This window comes from Symphalangus syndactylus, chromosome 14, assembly GCF_028878055.3.
Source record: "Symphalangus syndactylus isolate Jambi chromosome 14, NHGRI_mSymSyn1-v2.1_pri, whole genome shotgun sequence".
NCBI lineage: Eukaryota > Metazoa > Chordata > Mammalia > Primates > Hylobatidae > Symphalangus > Symphalangus syndactylus.
Genome location: NC_072436.2, coordinates 64,289,935 through 64,309,611, shown reverse-complemented (window position 1 = coordinate 64,309,611; position 19,677 = coordinate 64,289,935). Strand labels below are relative to the sequence as shown.

General features: G+C 49.1%; 2 protein-coding genes across 8 annotated transcripts in view; one reads left to right on the top strand and one right to left on the bottom strand.

Moving 5' to 3' along the window:
• EPN2 (epsin 2) overlaps nucleotides 1–16,934 on the top strand; it is a 99,732-nt gene extending 82,798 nt beyond the window's left edge. For all 6 annotated transcript variants that reach the window (XM_063617748.1, XM_055243219.2, XM_063617747.1 and 3 more), the window contains 4 exons: nucleotides 8,630–8,806; nucleotides 9,482–9,568; nucleotides 11,755–11,970; nucleotides 13,855–16,934. In XM_063617748.1, the coding sequence (XP_063473818.1) occupies nucleotides 8,630–8,806; nucleotides 9,482–9,568; nucleotides 11,755–11,970; nucleotides 13,855–14,153 (779 nt within the window). In that variant the 3' untranslated portion in view covers nucleotides 14,154–16,934. The remainder of the gene's footprint in view (nucleotides 1–8,629; nucleotides 8,807–9,481; nucleotides 9,569–11,754; nucleotides 11,971–13,854) is intronic.
• B9D1 (B9 domain containing 1) overlaps nucleotides 16,589–19,677 on the bottom strand; it is a 26,857-nt gene continuing 23,768 nt past the window's right edge. Inside the window, exon 6 of one of the 2 annotated variants that reach the window (XM_055243272.2) lies at nucleotides 16,589–17,967. In XM_055243272.2, the coding sequence (XP_055099247.1) occupies nucleotides 17,898–17,967 (70 nt within the window). In that variant the 3' untranslated portion in view covers nucleotides 16,589–17,897. The remainder of the gene's footprint in view (nucleotides 17,968–19,677) is intronic. The other variant, XM_055243270.2, reaches the window with a different exon arrangement.

The window sequence follows — 19,677 nt, the reverse complement described above, 5'->3', positions numbered from 1 at the left end:
ATGCTTGGATAGAGCAAGGTGACTGTGGGAGGCCAGAGCTTGTCTCCACCATGCATCTGCCCATTCAGGCCTGTGAGTCTGAGCTGGGCCCTCACATGGGGCCTCATTTTTGGGGAGGGCTTGGTGAGAGGTCTGGATGCACCCAGAGCTCAGTGTTTCTTATGCATCCTGGCTGCCCATTTGAGTCATCTCAGTAGCTTCTAAAAATCCAAATGCTCAGGCCCACCCCAGAATCTGTGTGTATGCAGGGGACAGCATCAGTATTTTACTAAAATCCCTAAGAGCTTCCCAAGAAGAACCATGGTTGAGAACCACTAGTCTGGTGCCCCCTGGCCCAGGGTGCATGAATACCACTCAGTCTAAGACACTTGAAAGTTCCCTGTCTTAGATAATCAGGATGGAGGTTATGGGCCACTCTAATCAGGTTGTGTTTCTGAGCCCCTGAAGTGGACATTTATCCAGAACCTGTTAGAAGTGGTCACTGAACTCGTGTGCAGAGATGCAGATAAACTGCAAAGTCCCTGCCAGCCTGAGGTCCTGTGGTTCCCTTGATCCTTGTGACCTCTCTTCAATCCCTAGTTAGTGATGGAGCGTACCATCTGTGTGTCAGGCTTAGATCTCAGGGATGGGGAGCAAAGCAGACCCAGCCCATGTTCTCATGGAGCACATGCTTTGGCAAGGGGGACAGATGCAGTCTCACATGCACACAAGTGGCATGAGTGCCCTGAGAAGGGTTTTGAGCTGGGTTTAGAGTGAGAACTGCATGGCGGGCTGGCATGGAGGCTGCAGAGTGGGGGCCAGGCCTTCCCAGCAAGTGCCCCACATACAGTGTGTCAGGGGAGCCAGTTTGGTCGAGATGTGATGCTGCCCTCAGCTTGACCCAGTGGTTAGGAGGTGACCACCAAGACTCAGACCCCCTTTGCTGTGTTGTTCACCTCAGAAGCTCAAGCCTTTGCTCTGGCAAGCACAGTGGCTGCCTCAGGTGCTCACCTCATAGTCCCAGTTACCACAGCCCAGGGAATAGAGAGAGCGGATTTCTCTGTAGCTCCAATACCATTTCTGACATTTGGGGATGGGGGACTGGAGTTGGAGACACTTTGCAGATTGATTTTAACCACTGAGAACCCTTTTCTGTTGCCAGGGCAGGATCTGTCCCTTTGGAGACTGACTGGAAGTGGGTGAGGGGAGAATTCTTCCAAGGAGAACCAGGGCATCCTTGCAGGAGAAAGCGGGAGTGGGGGCTGGAAGTAACCCTGACAGAGGCAAGTGGGAAGGGATAGTAGCTGGGGAGTGAGATAGTTTGTAGGGGAGATGATGCATGGTCAGGGCTGCAGGGAAAGCGAGGCTCCAGTCTGTGTCATCCAGGCACAGCTGGGCTGCTGAGCATGGGCAGTGAGGAAGGCATGTTGACTCCCCCCGGCTCCACAGGGGGCCAGAATCAGCCTAGCACTGGGCCCCAGGTCTCTTGTGTCCTCTGTGTTGTGTCACGGCAGTCCTGAAGTCACACCACAGCTCTTCAGCTTGCAGTCAGCTCTCCCTGATTCATCATTTCCACCATGCCACTTACCTCCAGCTGGGACAGAGAGCTGAGGACTCACAAGGTATTCTGTTGCAGGGTGTTAGAGTGAGGGCTTGTCTCTACAGTGTGATTCCAGCAGGGGGCAGATTTAGTTACCTGATAGCCCCTTCCCCATGTCGAGCAGAGGTGGACCTGGCAAGGGCAGTTTCAGTCCCAGGGGAGGACGATCTACATGAGATGCTGGAAGACGAGGAGTGAAGTGTCAGAAGGAGCTTCTGGATGGAAACAGTTATTTCTGGAGCCTCTAGAAGGTTGTGGGTTCTGGGCAGCAGCAGGAGAAGCCCTAAGTTCAAACAGGAGTGGACAGGCCACGAGGAAACGAAAGGCACAAGTGTCCATGGGATGTTGGGAACAAAGCTTGCAGATTGACCTCTGCTTTGGCCTGGCCGGGCCCCCATCGCCGGGGCAAGCTTAGGAAGGAGTGAAGGCAGCACTCTCCTCCTCTCCCACCTTGTGCAGCTATAGCTAGCCAGTAGCTGATCCTGGCCAAAAGTGAAAAAGGCCACCAAAATAGTGGCTGGTGGGCCAGGTGCAGTGTCTCATTGCGCCTGGCCAATAATATATTTTTACATAAGAATTTGTGGGACAACTGAAGCCTGTGAGACCAGCCTGGGCAACATAGGGAGACCCCATCTTGACAAAAAACAAAAAATCAGCCAAGCATGGGGGTGTGTGCCTGTGGTCCCAGCTACTTGGGAGGCAGAAGTGGGAGGATCACTTGAGCCTAGGAGGTTGAAGCTGCAGTGAGCTGTGATTGCACCACTGCACTCCAGCCTAGGTGACAGAGCAAAAACCTGTCTCTAAAAAAAAAAAAAAAAAAAAAAAAAGATAGTGGCTGGTGTGGCTTAATAGGCCCTTACTAAAGCTATTCAGCATTTCAGAGATGAGAAGGCATGAAGCTACATGTAGAATGCCTAGCAGTTGGTTCATCTTTTTGAAAGCCAAGGAGTCTCTTCTTCACCTGTCCATCCTTGAGCAGTAGAGCTGGGGCTTTTTTTTTTTTTTTTTTTTTGAGACGGAGTCTCGCTCTGTTGCCCCAGGCTGGAGTGCAGTGGCGCGATCTCGGCTCACTGCAAGCTCCGCCTCCCAGGTTCACGCCATTCTCCTGACTCAACCTCCCGCATAGCTGGGACTACAGGCGCCCGCCATCATGCCCGGCTAATTTTTTTGTATTTTTAGTAGAGACGGGGTTTCACCGTGTTAGCTAGGATGGTCTCAATCTCCTGACCTCATGATCCACCCGCCTGGGTCTCCCAAGTGCTGGGATTACAGGCTTGAGCCACCGCGCCCGGTCGAGCTGGGGCTTTTAAGAGAACCATTTGTAGAAATGAGAGTAGGAATGAGGAAAGAGACTACTTGTCTTGGAGGCTTAGGGGAGCATTCCCTAGTCTTCTGAGATTGACACATCACTGCCACCTTCTGCTGCCTTTCTCTAGGCCTCAGAGCTCAGCCAGGCTGTCACAAGTTTGCTGGGTGCCACCCTCATGTCTGGTGCCAGGGCTGAAGGTAGCCTTCACCCCAGGGAGTTTACAGTGCATGAGACACTCATAGTTAAATAATAGTTATGGTGCTATATGATAAGTGATCTAAAAGAAAATCAAGGGGAGGATTCCAGAGGAGTCAGAGAAGGCAGGAAGAGAAAATAAGAGGATCGGAGAGGCCCAGAAGATGCCAGGCATTTGGGAAGCAGTTGGGAATCAGTGTGGCTGGGGGTAAACATGGGAGCAGAATGAGGACACCTAACGTGTCTGTTTTGAGTTCCAGAAGAGCTAATATTTGAAAGATGACTGAGGGTTTTCAAGAATTTTGGAAAGATGCTGCTTCTCAGATCCAGGAAGCCTGGTGAATCCTAAGCAAGATAAATCAAAGAAATCCTCACCTAGACATATCATCAGGAAACTGCAGAACACCAGAGGAAGAAAATACCTTAAATAAACCTACAGAGAACAGGCCATTCATTACAAAGAAATGGCAACTAAATGGATAGCTAACTTATTGACAGCAACAGTAGATGTCTGAGTGGCATAGAGTCTTCAGTGTGCTGCAAAAAAAACACAACCTAGAAAGCCATTGCTAGCAAAATCATCTTTCTACAAAGAATTGATAATTTTTTAAAAAAAGATATTTTAAATTTAGAAACAACAGCAACAAAAACTGCCAGCCCCAGAATTCTGTATTCAGTGAAAGTGTTCTTGAAGAATAAAGGTGAAAGAATGACATCTGTTAATAAAACACTAAGAGAATTTGTTGCCAGCATGTCTGTACCACAGAAATGCTAAGAGAAGTTCTTCAGGCTGATAGGAGAGAAAACCAGATGAAAACTCAGATCTTCAGGACAGAATGAAGAGCATCGGAAATGGGTAATAATTTGGGAGAACATTTCAGAAGTAATAAGGATATAAGAAAATTTGAGCGGCACAATCCATAAGCTTGTGAATTTGTTGTTCCTAGCAATTGGAGAATACACATTCTTTGCAGTCACATGCAGAATACTTGGAAAAAATTGATGATGTCCTAGACAGAAAAGCTAGTCTCAACAAATTGCAAAAAATTGGTATCACATATAACACAATTTCTGATCACAGTACACTTAAGTAAAAAATCAGTTAAAAGGATAAGTAGAAAAACTTCATACACCTAAAATTTTGAGAACACTTCTAAATTATTGAGTCACAGAAAAAATTATAATGAAAATCAGATATATTTAGAACCAAATTAAATATATATTTAGATGGAGTTTTGTTCTTGTTGCCCAGGCTGGAGTGCGATCGCGTGATCTCAGCTCACTGCACCCTCTGCCTCCTGGGTTCAAGCAATTCTCCTGCCTCAGCCTCTCGAGTAGCTGGGACTACAGGCATGTGCCACCATGCCCAGCTAATTTTGTATTTTTAGTAGAGATGAGGTTTCTCAGTGTTGATCAGGCTGGTCTCAAACTCCCGACCTCAGGTGATCCGCCCGCCTTGGCCTCCCAAAGTGCTGGGATTACAGGCATGAGCCACCGCACCTGGCCAATAGTATATTTTTACATAAGAATTTGTGGGACAACTGAAGCAATAGTAAAATAAATTTATAGCTTTAAATGTTCACATTAGTAAAGAAGAAAGATACAATGAGGTTAGATGACATAAAGTAAAAGGAAATTATAAGGATAAAGATAGAAATTAATGAAAAGAACATAAACACATAATAGTATCCATAAAGACAAGTCAGTAATTGAAAAGAGTAATAGACAAATTCCTGGCAAGAAATTTTAAGAAGAAGGGCACAGACGGCATTAGGAATGAAACAGCATAACTGCCAGCACACTCAGGATTTCATGTCGGGTGAGAGGCTTTTTGATCAGCTCTGTGCTTACAAATCTGAAAACTTAGATAAAATGGATAAAATTAAAAAGGAAACAGCAAAGCTAACTGAAGAATAATAAAAAACCTATAAATAGAAATCTGTAATCATGGAAGGTATGGAATCAGTATTTAAAAATCCTGCCCTTCTGCAAATCCACCCAGAGGGCTTTGCTGGTAAGTACTAACAACATTCAAGAAACAATCCCACTTCCATACAGACTCCTTTAGAGAACAGGAAAATAAAGAATATTCCTAGTCATTGTATGAGACTAGCAGAAGCCTAATGGCAACACCAGACAAGAGCAGTGCAGTGAGAACAAACATTTCAGGCCAGTCTGGTTATGAATATAGATGTAAAAATTCTAACGAAAGAAACAATTACAAAACCCAAGCCAGGGAAATATTTTAAAAGATGTACATTATGAAGTACTTTGTTTGCAAGAACCAACTCATTAGAAAATTTACAAATGTACCATATTAACATATTAAAACAGAAAAAATGTGATGATCTTAGAGGCAGAGACCATTTGATAAAATTCATTAGCCATTTATTTCCAAATTCTAGCAAACTTGGAATAATGGCGAACTTCCATAACCTGATAAAGGGCTTCTAAAAGGAAAAAAGCCTATAGCTAACATTGAACTTAATGGTAAAATATTAAAAATTGATCTTGAAACATCAAGAGCAAGACAAGGATACCGACTACCAGCACTTCTATTTGATGATGTAACTGGTGATCCTAGCCAATGCAGTAAGACCAGAAAAAGTATAAAGGACTAGAAGGAAGACACTAAATAGTCATCATTTGCAGGTGATGGGATTATACATAGAATATGAAAAAATTTCTACAGATAAGTTATTAGAATTAAGAGTTATTTGAATTATTAGAATCAATAATTGGAATGACTTCTAATTAACAATTTAGCAAGATTGCTGGGTACGAAAGAGTATACAAAAGTTTCTCTGCATAACAGTAAATAGATTTCTGTGAAAAGTTTAAAAGATACTAGTTCCTAGAAATAAATTTTACAAAAGTTGTACAAATCTCTGTGGGAGATAAAGGGTAAAAATTAAAAAGATTACATTTGACCAAAAGATATTAAAACTTAAGCAAATGCAGAGATACCATGTGATCTTGGTTTGGAAAACTCGCTATTGGAATGATAACGCTTCTCCCCAAATTGATCTGAGATGCAATGCAATTCTGGCCAAAATCCCAAAAAGATTTAATTTTTCTTGTTTCTTCACTTTTGTTTTTTAACTTGACAAGATGATTTTGAGATGACTACAGAAGAGCAGAGGGCCAAGAATAGCCAAAACAAGATTGTGATTTGCTGTATCAGATATCAAGAATTCTCATACCAGTGTTTGTGAGGATAATTAAGAAGGTGCAAGTGGCTAGGCGTGGTGGCTCACGTCTGTAATCCCAGCACTTTGGGAGGCCAAGGTGGGTGGATCACAAGGTCAGGAGATCGAGACCATCCTGGCTAACACAGTGAAACCCCGTCTCTACTAAAAAATACAAAAAATTAGCTGGGTGTGGTGGTGGGTGCCTGTAGTCCCAGCTACTTGGGAGGCTGAGGCAGGAGAATGGCATGAACCTGGGAGGTGGAGCTTGCAGTTAGCCATGATCATGCCACTGCACTCCAGCCTGGGCAACAGAGCGAGACTCCATCTCAAAAAAAAAAAAAAAATGTGCAAGGACGGAAATAGGTAAATGTAAAGAGCCCAGTAATAAGCCCACAGAGACTTGACTTACGACAGAGGAGGCCCTGCATACCATGCCGTGAGGAGTGGATGAACTCTAGTCCTTGCTGCTGGGATGAGTCAAGAAGAAGGTAACCATAAGGGACGATCAGTAAAAGACTCAAATTGGTACCTCATAGGAGAGGAATCATGAGTGATCCATGAGTATATGAAAAGATGCACAGCCTCATTAAAGAACAGGGAAATGCAAATCAAAACCACAATCAAATAACTTTTCAGCCCACCAGGTTGGCACACGTGGGAAAGTAAGCTAATACTAAGCATCAGAGAGGTTATGAGGGAACTCCTGGGGCAGCAAGACTGGCACCCACTGCTGGACGGAACATAAACTCGTGCCACCATGTAGAAATAGTTGTAGCATTCCTTGGTGAAGGCAGAGTTACCCATGACCCAGCAACTCGTGTATACATGTGAACAAGAACAAGCAGCAAAACCAAATGAGTATCCTTCAACAGAGGAATCATGACTTTTTTTTCATAGATGGAACAAAACAAATTCCAGCTCCACCTCAACACAGATGACTCTCTCAAATAAAATGTGGAGTGAACAAAGCCAGCCACAAAGAAATGTGTACAGAATGCATCTATTCATATACAGTTCGGAAAATAGGCACTTGGCATGGTGGCTCACACCTGTGTTCCTAGCACTTTGGGAGACTGAGGCAGGAGGATTGCTTGAGCCCAGGAGTTTGAGACCAGATTGGGCAACACAGTAAGACCCCATCTTGATGAAAATTAGAAAAAAAATTAGCTGGGCACGGTGACATGCCTGTAGTCCCAGCTACTTGGGAGGTGGAGGTGGGAGGATCACTTGATCATGGGAGGTGGAGGCGCAGTGAGCTGTGATTGCACCACTGCACTCCAGTGTGGGTGACAGAGTGAGACCCTATCTAATAAATGAATACACACATACATATACATAATATATATGTGTGTGTGTGTATTCAGAAAATAGACACAACTAACTAAAGATATCCCTACAAGATAAACTAGAAGGAGAAACGAGAAAGGCTAATAAACAGTTCATAGTGGTTGGGTTAGGAATGTCATTGGGGAGGCACTTTCTGGTCCCTGAGAGACAGCAGTGGTGTCTGAACACTTGCAGTGCTCCGCAAGAAGGAAGGAGATGTTGGTTTTATTTTATATATACTCATGTATACACAAATCTGTGTCTATACATAAAGATGCACATCACAGCGTTGACACTTAACATTAGATGCACTCAGATGTTTTAGATAGTTTTTTTGTGTGTGTGTGTGTGGTTTTTTTTTTTGTAGTTTTTTTTTTCTAATTTTTTTCTCTGTTCTTTTTTTTAAAACCAGTTGTGACCCACTAAATTGATTTTGTCACTCCCTGTTTGAAAGTGTTTTATTGCTTAAGTTGGGTGGTAAGTATGTAGCTGTTTGTTTTATTCCTTTTTATACAGGACTCATCCATTTGATATATGCTTCTGTCAGAAAGCAGAAACCACTCAAAGCACATGGGGAGAGGATGCCTCTGTGCCTCTACAAGAGCCTGGGCCAAGCTGGGAGGGCTGCCTGGGGCCCCTTGTCTGGGGAGGGAGCCTGGATTCTGTGGGGAGATAGGTTTGTTTCAGATAGTCCATCGAAGTGGGGTTGAGCTCAGGAGCCCTTTGCAAGCCCCCTGTATGGTGGGGAGCTTGGAGAGAACCTCTCAGCTGCTTCCTCTGGTCATTACCAGAGGACAGGGAGCGGTTATCCTGGGACATCCTGGCCTAGCATGCTTCCTTCCCAGGGTTGTTGGCCCTGGGCCCCAGCTGTGTCACTTTTGCTGGCATGGAACAGTACCCTTTCGATGGCTATCTCACCTGGCACAGGGCGCAGACCCTGGTGTGGCTGGCAGTATCCTTTTCCCTTCTCACCCCAGCTGCCCAGACCCTCTGAAGGCATTTCTGAGCCCTGACCCTGCCTTCCAACAGGTACCAAGCCAGCTGCCTCCATTGACCCATGGGGGGTGCCCACTGGAGCCAGCACACAATCTGTCCCCAAGAACTCGGACCCCTGGGCACCTTCACAGCAGCCTGCCTCCAGTGCTGGGAAAACAGCTTCTGATGCGTGGGGTGCAGTCTCCACCACCAAGCCTGTGTCTGCCTCTGGTGAGCCCCTCACTCACCCACTTTCCTGCCTGGCCTCTGAGCGCCCATGGGCCCTGCAGCCACTGCTGGCTCCTAGGCATCAGCCCTGTTGCTTTGCTTGCATTTGCTCCCCTCCTCCCCCTTAGCCTTTGTTCCTGATCCCCAGATCCCAGGTGCCCCAGTGTGAGAGCGAGTGAGTGCGAGTTCCCAGGCTTTGTGCACTGGTACCTCCCTCCAAATTGAGGGGGCTTCCAATTGGGTGTTGAGAGAGGAGACTGCTCTGGGCCCACAGCCTGTGGGTCCTGTCCTCACCCCTGGGGGGCTGGGCAGGCTGGCCTCCAGGCACTTCCTTCTGGTGACTTCCTACAGACCCTCATCCAAGCAACCAGACCCAGCTTGATGCACCTCCACCACTGCCAGCACCCATTTCCCTTTGGGGGTGGGGGTGGTAGAAGCAGTAGCAGGTGGGCATCCCACACCCTGTCCTGGGAGGCCAGGCTCCCTGTCATCCCCTCCCAGAGCACTGGTGATCCCAGGCTGTCTTGCCTCTTTGGCTCTCAGAATTCTTCTCCATGAGGCAGGGTAAGCGGGGAGAGGCCCCTGTTGCCAGCCCATCCTGAGGGTGTGCACTGGGCAGTGGAGTTGCCACGAAGTCCTGTGAGATGCCCCCAGTCACTGGCCTCTGTGTCCACCCAGGGTCCTTTGAGGTCTTCAGTAATCTGAATGGTACAATTAAAGACGACTTTTCTGAATTTGACAACCTTCGGACTTCAAAAAAAACAGGTATGTACAGGTGATGATGGTTTCTGTAATCCTCCATGCATTTGACCAGCTCAGTTATTGCAGAAATAATAATCAGCTTTCAAAACCCTTCAACTTCCTACATTTTCTTTGTATTTTGATCTTGGGAGCCTGAAGCTTCTAATTCTAAGAATTCATACATCAATAGTTAAAGATCACAAGGTGGAGTCCCCCAGGACTGTGTCTCCAGGTTAGGATCCCCAAGGCTTCCTGCAGATTCCACAGCCCCGGCCTCCTCAGCTCAGAGTGGGCCTCACCTCTGGCCTGATCCAGCGTTTCTGTTCACCTTCCTCCTGCCAATTTCCACTCCTCAGAGGGTCTCCTTTTCCCAGACAGCCACCTTTGGGCATCAGTGGGGTCAGCCTCTGCCCTGTGTTGTCACCTCCCAGGTGACCGCTCCAGCCCAGCAGACTCACAGTCTAGTCTCCAGACCTGTTTTCCTTCCCTGTGTGCCTCTGGGATGGGAGGATATCAGGTGGATGCAGAAGGAAGGAGCCAGTGGGCCAAGGTGGGCCTGGTGGGGTGGAGGGAGAAGGCCTAGAATGCATTCTTCACACACCCTGTTTGGACTGGGGTGTGACAGCCTCTGTCCATCTCTGGGCCACATCTCCCAGCCACGCATGGCAACTTCTTTTTTTCTTTCCTGTCTTGGCTTCTGCTGCTTGCCTCCCCCAGTTTCCCTACCACCTCTCTCCCAGTCTCTTCTTTTTCTCCCTTCTCTTTTATCCCTCCCTACCAACTGTAGCCACAAGCCTGGCTAGGCCCTGGTGTGAGGTACAAGCAGCCTGGCACCGTTGACCCTGCTTGACCCCCTTGACCTCCTCTAACCCCTCTCAGTTCAAGAGCTCCCAGCTGGGAGACCAGAGGCAGCTTTGAGAATGTGCTGCTTTTTTGGGTCTTTCCTTTGCTGCATTCATAAGATTCCACGTGTCTTCTCTGCAGGCCAAAGTATAGCCTAACCTGTCCTTGACTCCTGCTCCGTGCCTCAGTAAGAAGGCAGCTTGGCCATTGTTACATGTCAGCTTTTGAAACATTTATCCCCTGCTGGTGCAGTGGCTCACACCTGCAATCCCAGCACCTTGGGAGGGCCAGCGTGGGAGGATTGCTTAAACCCAGGAGTTTCAGACCAGCCTGGGCAACATAGTGAGACCCCCGTCTCTACAAAAAAATTAAAAAATTAGCCAGATGTGGTCGTGTGCACCTGCCTGTGGTCTCAGCTACTCAAGAGGCTAAGGCGGGAGGATCCCTTGAGCCCAGGAGATCAAGACTGCAGTGAGCCTTGATCGCCCAGGCTGGAGTGCACTGGCATTATTGGTGTTTTGTTTTTTTGTTTTGTTTTGTTTTTTTGAGTCTTTTTTGCTCAGCTCATATTGTCAGAGTTGTCTTGCCCCTTGCCTCAACTTTTATGGATTAACAGATTGAAAACATTTTCTCATGACTTTAAAACTTGTTAAAAATACTTCATTGCTATATAATCTCTCTTTATATGGCTCAGCAATAATTCATTAATTTGGGGGAGGACATTTTAGGTTGATTTCAGGTTTTGCTACTGTAAATGATGCTGTTGTGAAGCTCTTTGTGCTTACAACCCTGTTCACATTTTACATTATTTGCTTAGACAGATTCCTAGAAATGGGATTACTGAGTGAGAGAATGACTGTTGTTAAGAACTCCTGTACCGTGAATCATCCCATCGTGGCAATCACATTCCTACCGGCCTATCTCAGCACAGCCTGTGTCGCCTCTATGGGCTGAATTTTAAAAGAAACAATTTGCTTTCTTTTTACTATCAAGAAGTTCATGTTTATTGTGGAAAATTTAGTAAATGGAAAATGGAAGAAAAAAAAGTGAATTGCCCATGCCTAGCTTCCAACCCAAAATTACATCTTGGTATTCTGGAGGAATGAGCTATACACACTCTTTTGTAACCTGCTTTAGTATTTTGATAAAGCTTTCTTTGCTTATCATTAGGTATTCCTCTGTTCCTGCATTCTGGTGTTTGGTTATGTGGACACTTGATTTATCTAACTCAGCCCATGACTGGCTGTGTGTCATCACGTGGCGCTGTCAGGCAGGCATGTCCCCAGGAGGCCGTGTTTTGTGTTAAGTACACAGTCTTAGGCTCTCCCTGCCACACTTACCCTGCCATATGTGTCCTTGTCTTGTAGCCGAATCTGTGACCTCTCTGCCATCCCAAAACAATGGAACTACCAGCCCTGACCCCTTTGAGTCTCAACCCCTGACCGTCGCCTCAAGCAAGCCCAGCAGTGCCCGGAAAACACCTGAGTCCTTCCTGGGCCCCAACGCGGCCCTGGTGAACCTGGACTCACTGGTGACCAGGCCTGCCCCACCGGCCCAGTCCCTCAACCCTTTCCTGGCACCAGGTAGGCTCTCACCCCAGGCTTCATCCATTGCCTGCTGTGCCTGGGAATGGGTGTGCAGCAGGCCTCTTGGGGGCTCTTCCCTCTGTGTGATGGAGAAGGAGTGGGACTAGCTGGAAACTCTAGATTATTACGTATGCCCTCACCAGGGCTGCATGGGGTGGGGTGTGGAAGCTGTTGTCAGTTATGTGGTGAGGGTGTGGGTAGGAAATAGCTCCTCTCCTCTCAGTTGAGACTACCAAGCAGAAGCTGTCCCTGACTTGGTGACCCCCTGTTGTGAGACCCTTGAGGGAGTGTCAGTTCTAAGACAGGTGGAGTAGGGTGGGCTGCTGGGGGTGAGGAAGAGCCAGGGTTTGACGTGTAGCATTCCTCTCTTGGGAAAAATGTAACTTAGCCCTTGGGTACAAGCCTTCCTCCAGGTCCCTTGCTTCCACTCCTGGTGCCAGAGTCTGCCCCCTGCCCTCAGGGCTCCATGTTGGCTGCCGGACAAGCCCCTAGCTGTTCAATTGGGTATCCAGGGCCATTATGGCCTGGTTCCACCCTCCTCTTCCCTCCCTCTGCGCATGAAACCCTTGTGACACCCAGCCCCTTGGCACCCCTCAGCTTGTAGAGCCCTTCCTTAAGCCCAGGCTGTTACATACTCAGTTTCCCCTGCCTGGAATGTCCTCCCTCCTCTTCCCTAATGAAAGCGTCTTACTCATCCTTCGACACCTAGCTCAGATGACCCCCTTCTAGGAAGTTCCCCCAGCCCCCTTCCTCACGGGTTTCCCCAAGGCCTTGGGCTTCCCCCAGGGTAGGAATGTGTCACCCTCAGGTGTTTAGCCCCAGACTGGCCCCACCATGTAGGGATCTGAGGATCTTGGGCCACCATCCCTGACAGTACCTTGGAGAGGAGAATGACCACTGAACTTACAGAGGCTGAAGTTGGGGACCCTTGGGCAGAAGTGAGGTGTGTGGAGTTCCTGGGTCCTGGCCAACCCTGAGGTCCTGAGATGGGTGAGGACATGGCTGCCCCCAGGGGAGGTGGTTCCCTGGGTGGAACTAGATTAGCTTCCAGGCTCCTCAGCCAGCCAGGAGTCTGTGTCTGTCCCAGGAGGCCTTATGCCTCTTCTGCCCAGAGAGCCCTTGAAGGCCCTGCAGGAGCTCCAGTGGTCATCTGTGTCTGTCAGCTCTTGGTGGGCACCTGGCTGGAGGCCTGAGGCAGCTTTGTTGGCTGCACACAAGTCATGGTCCCTGGGGGCTGCAGCCAAGATGGAGGAGGTTTGGGCAATTCTGCTGGACATACAGGGCCATTCTCCAGGCCACACAGGGTAGGGCCAGGCTGCATGGGAGAGTTGGTGCCGGCAGTGCACACACTTTTGCAAAGAAAAGGCTTTCTGGCGTGAGGTAAATTCTGGAGACACCAGGAAAGACAAGGCTACACCAGCTTCTTGACTGCAGGACTTCTAGCCTTCGAGGTGTCATATGTGGGTCCCTGGGTGCAGTGTGGGCACTGCCACATGAGCCACACACTGCCAGTCCCATGTCCCCTTCAGCAAACAAAATGAGGGAGCAGTGGCAGCTGATGGCTGGTGAAGGTGTCCTGGGTGCCAGCCCTGCAGAGGAGCCAGGGTGCCCCAAGATGGTTGTGTTCCTGGCACGGCCTTGTTCAGCTTTGTAACGCTGGACAAATCACTTGGCTTCTCACAGCCTCAATCTCCTCATCCTTAAAGTGCAGATTCATGCTGTCAGCAGATATTTGCTAGTGTCTGCCATGGACTCGGCTGGCAGACACGGGCTCTGAGGGCACAGCAGGGACCAGAACACCCGCATGCAGTCCCTGACCTGGGAGCTCAGAAAGCCGCACCCTGACTGGCTCAGCCTCTGCCCCTCCTTCTGTCTCCCCAGGTGCACCTGCTACCTCGGCCCCTGTTAACCCCTTCCAAGTGAACCAGCCCCAGCCACTGACGCTGAACCAGCTTCGGGGGAGCCCAGTCCTGGGGACCAGCACATCCTTTGGGCCTGGCCCAGGAGTGGAGTCCATGAGTGTGGCCTCGATGACCTCCACGGCCCCACAGCCAGCTCTGGGGGCCAGTGGTTCCTCTCTGACACCACTGGGCCCTGCAACGATGAACATGGTGGGCAGTGTGGGTATCCCCCCATCGGCAGCCCAGGCCACCGGCACAACCAACCCTTTCCTTCTCTAGTGCCTGGGCCTGGGACCCGCCCAGAGCACCTGTGCTGGAGGATGCAGAGCAGGGACTCTCGTCTGTGGGACGGGATCCAAGAGTTTGGGGATTAGGGGTATTAGGGCTTTTCAGCTCCAGCTTCCTGATGAAAGGGCTGTCTTTACAGCCCCAACCCTCAGACCCTCGCCTTCCAAGGCAGGCCCCTCAGCCTGGCCTCCTCTCACCACCTCCTCCAAAGCACTCAGGTCCTGGCAGGGCTCCTCTGAGGCCTTGGACGAGAAGGTGGATTCATCAGTGTTGCCCTTGCCCCCAGCCTCAGCCTGAGGGTCTCCAGGATGTTGCTTGGCCCAGGACTTGGGGTGGTGGCCTTGTCTTTGTCCTCCCCACCCCCCAGCCCTAGGGACACCCCAGGCAGTCCTGGGTGTGGACACGATTAAGCACCGGCTCCATAAGACACCTTTTGGAGAAGTGGTTGTGCATATTTTATTTTTCTTTGACTCGTGTGAGTTCAAAGTAAACACCACCACCGTGGACAACTCTTGAATTAAATCCACTAGAGCGAGCTTTAAAACTAATCTGAGCATAACCCCCAACGTGGCTCTATGCTTGTGTACCTTTGCACATATTTTGTTTAGTACAGTTTTGGTTTTTTTTTTTTTTTCAAGACGGAGTCTCGCTCTGTCGCCCAGGCTGGAGTGCAGTGGCGCAATCTCGGCTCACTGCAAGCTCCACCTCCCAGGTTCACGCCATTCTCCTGCCTCAGCCTCCCAAGTAGCTGGGACTACAGGCACCCGCTACCATGCCTGGGTAATTTTTTGTGTTTTTAGTAGAGACGGGGTTTCACCGTATTAGCCAGGATGGTCTTGATCTCCTGACCTCGTGATCCACCCGCCTCAGCCTCCCAAAGTGCTGGGATTACAGGCGTGAGCCACAGCGCCCAGCCTAGTACAGTTTCATATTTGAGTTTGCAGAATTATCTAATAGTCTTTTTTTGGCTAATATTTTTATAACGTGGTTCTTATTTAACTGTCTAGTTTTGATAGAATTTACCAGGTCTGGCTGAATGAAGATATTGGCACGTGTCATTTTAGTGGTTTAAATCCTCTTATTTATGGTTTTAACTCTAAGAAAATTTTAAAAGGAAGAGATGTTTGGATGACAAAAAAAATGCCTTATTGAAAAACTAAAGCAAATTCTTTATAGGAAGAAAATATGGGAATTTGATTACACATAGATCATGATGTTTATTTAAAAAAAAAAAACTACAACAGCAACAAAAAATCCTAGCCTCCAGTTGCCTTTTCCTTTCTTTAGCTCCTGTTTTTGATGAATTACTAAACCGATTGACTTTCAGCCTTTTTGGCTAGATCCTGAGAGAGAGGCTATTTTTCTTACGAATATACCAACATCCTGAAAGTTAAAAAAATCTAATGTATGAATGTGACTCACCAATTTTTATCAACTAATTCCTTTTTTTTATTAAAGGCATGCAGGGATTAACAAGGACTTCTGTTTACAATGGAAATCTGAAATGGAAGAAACATCTTTAACCTTGTGTGTCTGTGATCTCCTCTGTCTTAATCCATGCTCAGGCTAAAGATGGGGATAATGTGGAAATGGCAGTTGTCCTGAGGGTGTGGGGCGGGGGGTGCTTCTGTGCCCATGGGTCCCTGGGCAACAGTCCCTAGGCTAAGATGGGGGTGGGCGGCTAAGGGACCAGGGCTGGCCCAGATCCACCTACCTGCTAACTCCAGACATTATTTTTAAGTTGGAGATCTAAAAATAATTCTCTTGTATTTTGGAGATGAAGAAAAAAGTCATTCACCTGGGACAGATTTTTAACAAACATGCACTAATATTACCTCCCTCTTCCAAACTCCTGCTGTCCTCACCTCACCCACCACTGTAAAAGTATTACATCGTGCATTAAAGACCAGAAAAGACTTGCTTTTACCCAGGGAAGGGACATTCCCCCAATCCTGTGTCTGGGCAGCTTGCCTGGTGGATGTTTCTGGCCCTTTTTCCACCATGGGAACTTCTCACCTCTAGCTCTAAGGGCAGCCGACCACCTGCCAGTCCCTCTTTGGTTCCAGAAGATTACCCTTCACACTGGTACAGGAGAGATCTTAAATGGTCTCTTGGCTGCTGGGACATGCAGGCTCTGAGTGGGGACTGCACCCACTCATGCTGTTCCTGAGGCCACCCTCTCCAGTCCCAGGAGCCGTGTCTAGAGTTCCTGACCAGCCACCCTCTGCCAGAACTGCAGGCCTGCGGCTGGGCCTTAGGCTCCCGCTGCCATTCGGGTAAGCCGGTAGCTGGTCTCGTCTGCCGGGGGAAGGGTGGGGAGGTGCAGTGGGATGGGAGGCAGGATACTTGCCCAGCAAGGTGCTTTCCTTCAGACGGTGCAGGGTCTGGGCCAGCCTTACAGGTCAGTAGACCAGTCTCGACTACTTGGGGTCAGTGATTCTTTTGTAACAAGAGCCCTTCACGATGCGACTTTGAGGCCCCAACATGACAGCCACTGTGCCACCAGGACCCAAGAAGACAGCCCCCTGCCCCATCTTCTGGCACGGGCCATCCCGAGTGCATGTCCCTGTTGCCCACTGCACTGATCATGAAGCCACCGGCCACTGCCACGTGTGTTGCACCTGTGCCATCGTGCTCCCTCCTGATGGGCACTGTGGTAGAGGAAGTCACCCAGCTGTTTCTCAGTCCCAAAGGCTGGTGGCTGGTTTTGAACTTGTGTTGACTGTTGATACTTACTTACTGTATAAATATAATTTATCATTTGTACCATGATGTAGTTTCTGGCTGTGTCCTTCTCCCACCCCGTCTTCATCAGTCCTGTGCCACTGGAGAGGGGTGGGAGATGAGGGAGCCGATTCTTGTGGAGCTTGGTCTGCAGTTATTGAGGCCACCAGCCTGGTCCTAGTGCCCGTGTGAGCTGGGCATTTGGTTGCCCCTGAACCGCAGGGAAAGGGGGTGGGAGGCCTGCCCTTTGCGAGGTGCTGAGACTGGTGGCCTGCACGGGTGTGCTGGGGGAAGTGCTAGCCACTGCCCTTTACCCTTCCTGCATCCGCCCTCTTAATGCAGCCTTGTCACTGGTGGAGGCTGCTTTGGATGAGGTGGAAGTGACAGTGAGCCGGGTCCCCAGAATCTTCCTGTGCTCTGCCTCTTGTGTCCATGCTGCAGAAGAGCTGCTCTGGGAAGCCACTGCCTGTCAGCTGGGGCAACAGAGGGAGGGAGTGTGTGGAGCTGCCCAGCCAACTGCGTGTTCCTGAGAGGAAGGGACTGTTAGAGCCACTGGTTCTTAGGTGGCTTGCTGTGCAACAGCTGACCGACACAGAGGGCCTGTGCCTCAGAGCCACCAACCAGAGGAGGGCAGCGGCGGGAGGACACGTGCACCTCCAGGCAGCAGAGGTGGAAGAGGTGCTCGGGTCATGGGAGGAGGCGAGGCCGAGGCAGAGGCGGCTGGGAGACACTGATGGGAAGGGTTGGAAAGGCCCTGAGACAAGTCTGGAGGGAGGCCTGGGACTGCCCTGCAGCCCTCTGCTCTCTGTGCGAGTGCCTGGCTCCCAGTGTCCACCCAAGGATAAGCAGACAAGCTTGACTCAGAGCTAGGAGGCTAGGGACTGGTGGCAGGGGGTGCCCGTTCAGTGCAGGGGACAGGAGAGAAAGAAGGGTGTGTGGGATGCTCTTGGTTATGCTGCAGTAACACATCTCCAGGTCTGCGCGGCTTCCCGCAGAAGTTTCTCACAGAAGTCAGTGACTCGGACTCAAGCTGCTTTCATCTTGAAACACTGCTGTCTTTGACAGACAGCCCTGAAGGTGGCTATGAAGGGAAAAATGGACAAGGGTCAAGCATAGATTTCTTACAGCCAGGCCTGGAATTGCCTCACTGCCACTCACACCAGTGCCAGAATTAGGCCCTCGGCCCCCATCCAGATGTGGGGGGGATGGGCAAGTGCAGGCTTCCTTAGTGGCAGAGGGCGGGAGGTGGGGAAATGGGCTTGGTTAACATTGCCAGTCCCGATCACAGTGGACTCTGGCTCCCAGAGAGTTATTTCAGTCTTCTTCTCAAACACAGGCCGTAAGGTCCTGTGTCCTGGGCTCTGTGGGGTACAGAGCCTTCTCCAGCTAGGCAGACATAGCCTATAAACTAGAAAGACCTATGATCTGTGCCCTTCCCCCAACAATAACAAAGCGGGGCAGGGGTCAGTACCCACAGTCCAGCTCCATTTGGAGGAGCAGAGAATGGGAGACGCCCCACAGTGCTGGAAGCTGCCGCACAGACTGAGGTCACCTTGCGGTGAGGAAGGAAAGGACCTGATGGTGCCCTGCTCTGGGCTCTGCCCCCTGGTGGCGAGCTGGCCTTTTTTTGTATTCCCTTGGCTGCAGCTTTTGGGCCAAGCTCAGCTTTCTCACCTGCTGCCTGTGGGTGGATGGTTCCAGGCCAGGACCTGTTTTGAGTGAGCCAGAGGCTTCAGTCCAGGCTCATGGGCCTTGCACACTTCCATAAAAAATGTGACAATCTTTGTACTTCTAATCAGTTCCATGTAAAAATAACTGCATTATTTTGGTCAGAGTGTTACTTTGGTGGCCCCTGATGGACCTTGTCTCCCAGTGTGGTCTCCCTCACCTGATGGGCGTGGCCATATGACTAGATGGGGCCAGTGGCATGATGGCAGGAGGGGCTTGATAAATGCCTGCACATGGAGCTTGACAGCCCACGTGTCGTGCTATGAGAACTTCAAACACATGGAGAGGCCACATGGGGGAGAGCAGAGGTGTTCTGTCAGTAGCCCCCATGAGCCCCAGATGACAGCCCACCATGTGAGTAATCATCTTGGTCAGCTCAGTGGAATAGCTCTAGCCAGAATCAAGTGTAGCACAGCCGTCCAGCTGAACCCAGTCCCCTATAGGGTCATGAGTGATAAATGATAGTGGTTTCAAATGACAAAGTTTTGGGGTAATTTGTTACACAGCAATAGAGAACTCAAGTACACACATAAAATTCTTTCCTAGACATAAGCTGCCTTATTTCCTTGCTGCCTTACCTCCATGCTTCTCTCAACTTAATGGTAGCTACCATGAGGCCATCTGGGATCATGATGGGAGAGCCACCCCCTTAATTCCATATTTACCAAAAGACCAAGTTATTTTGCTCAGATGAGAAGTTTTATTATGCCTTTGTTGCTGAAAGCAATTTTGAATCTTATCTTTTCTCATTAGAGTTCAAGAAAGTATTTTGCAACCTTTTGATGCTAATTTTTTTTAGATTCTTTGTTGCCTTTCATTTCTGCTTGCAAACTAGCCAGTTCTTTCCTCCTTACTGTGATAGCGTTCCAAAATGCAGTCAACAGTAGCCAACTCACACTGCACATCCTATCTGGTCTGTCCCTTTCCCCTAGAGCTGCTGTCTCTGGGGCACATAACCTGCCTCCCAAGTTAGCATGAGAGTCTTAGCAAATGTCTTGTACTTGCATAATATAGATTTCCTGCTGTCCATCTTATGAGCTGTATTCTTTTTGCCTGCTACGCA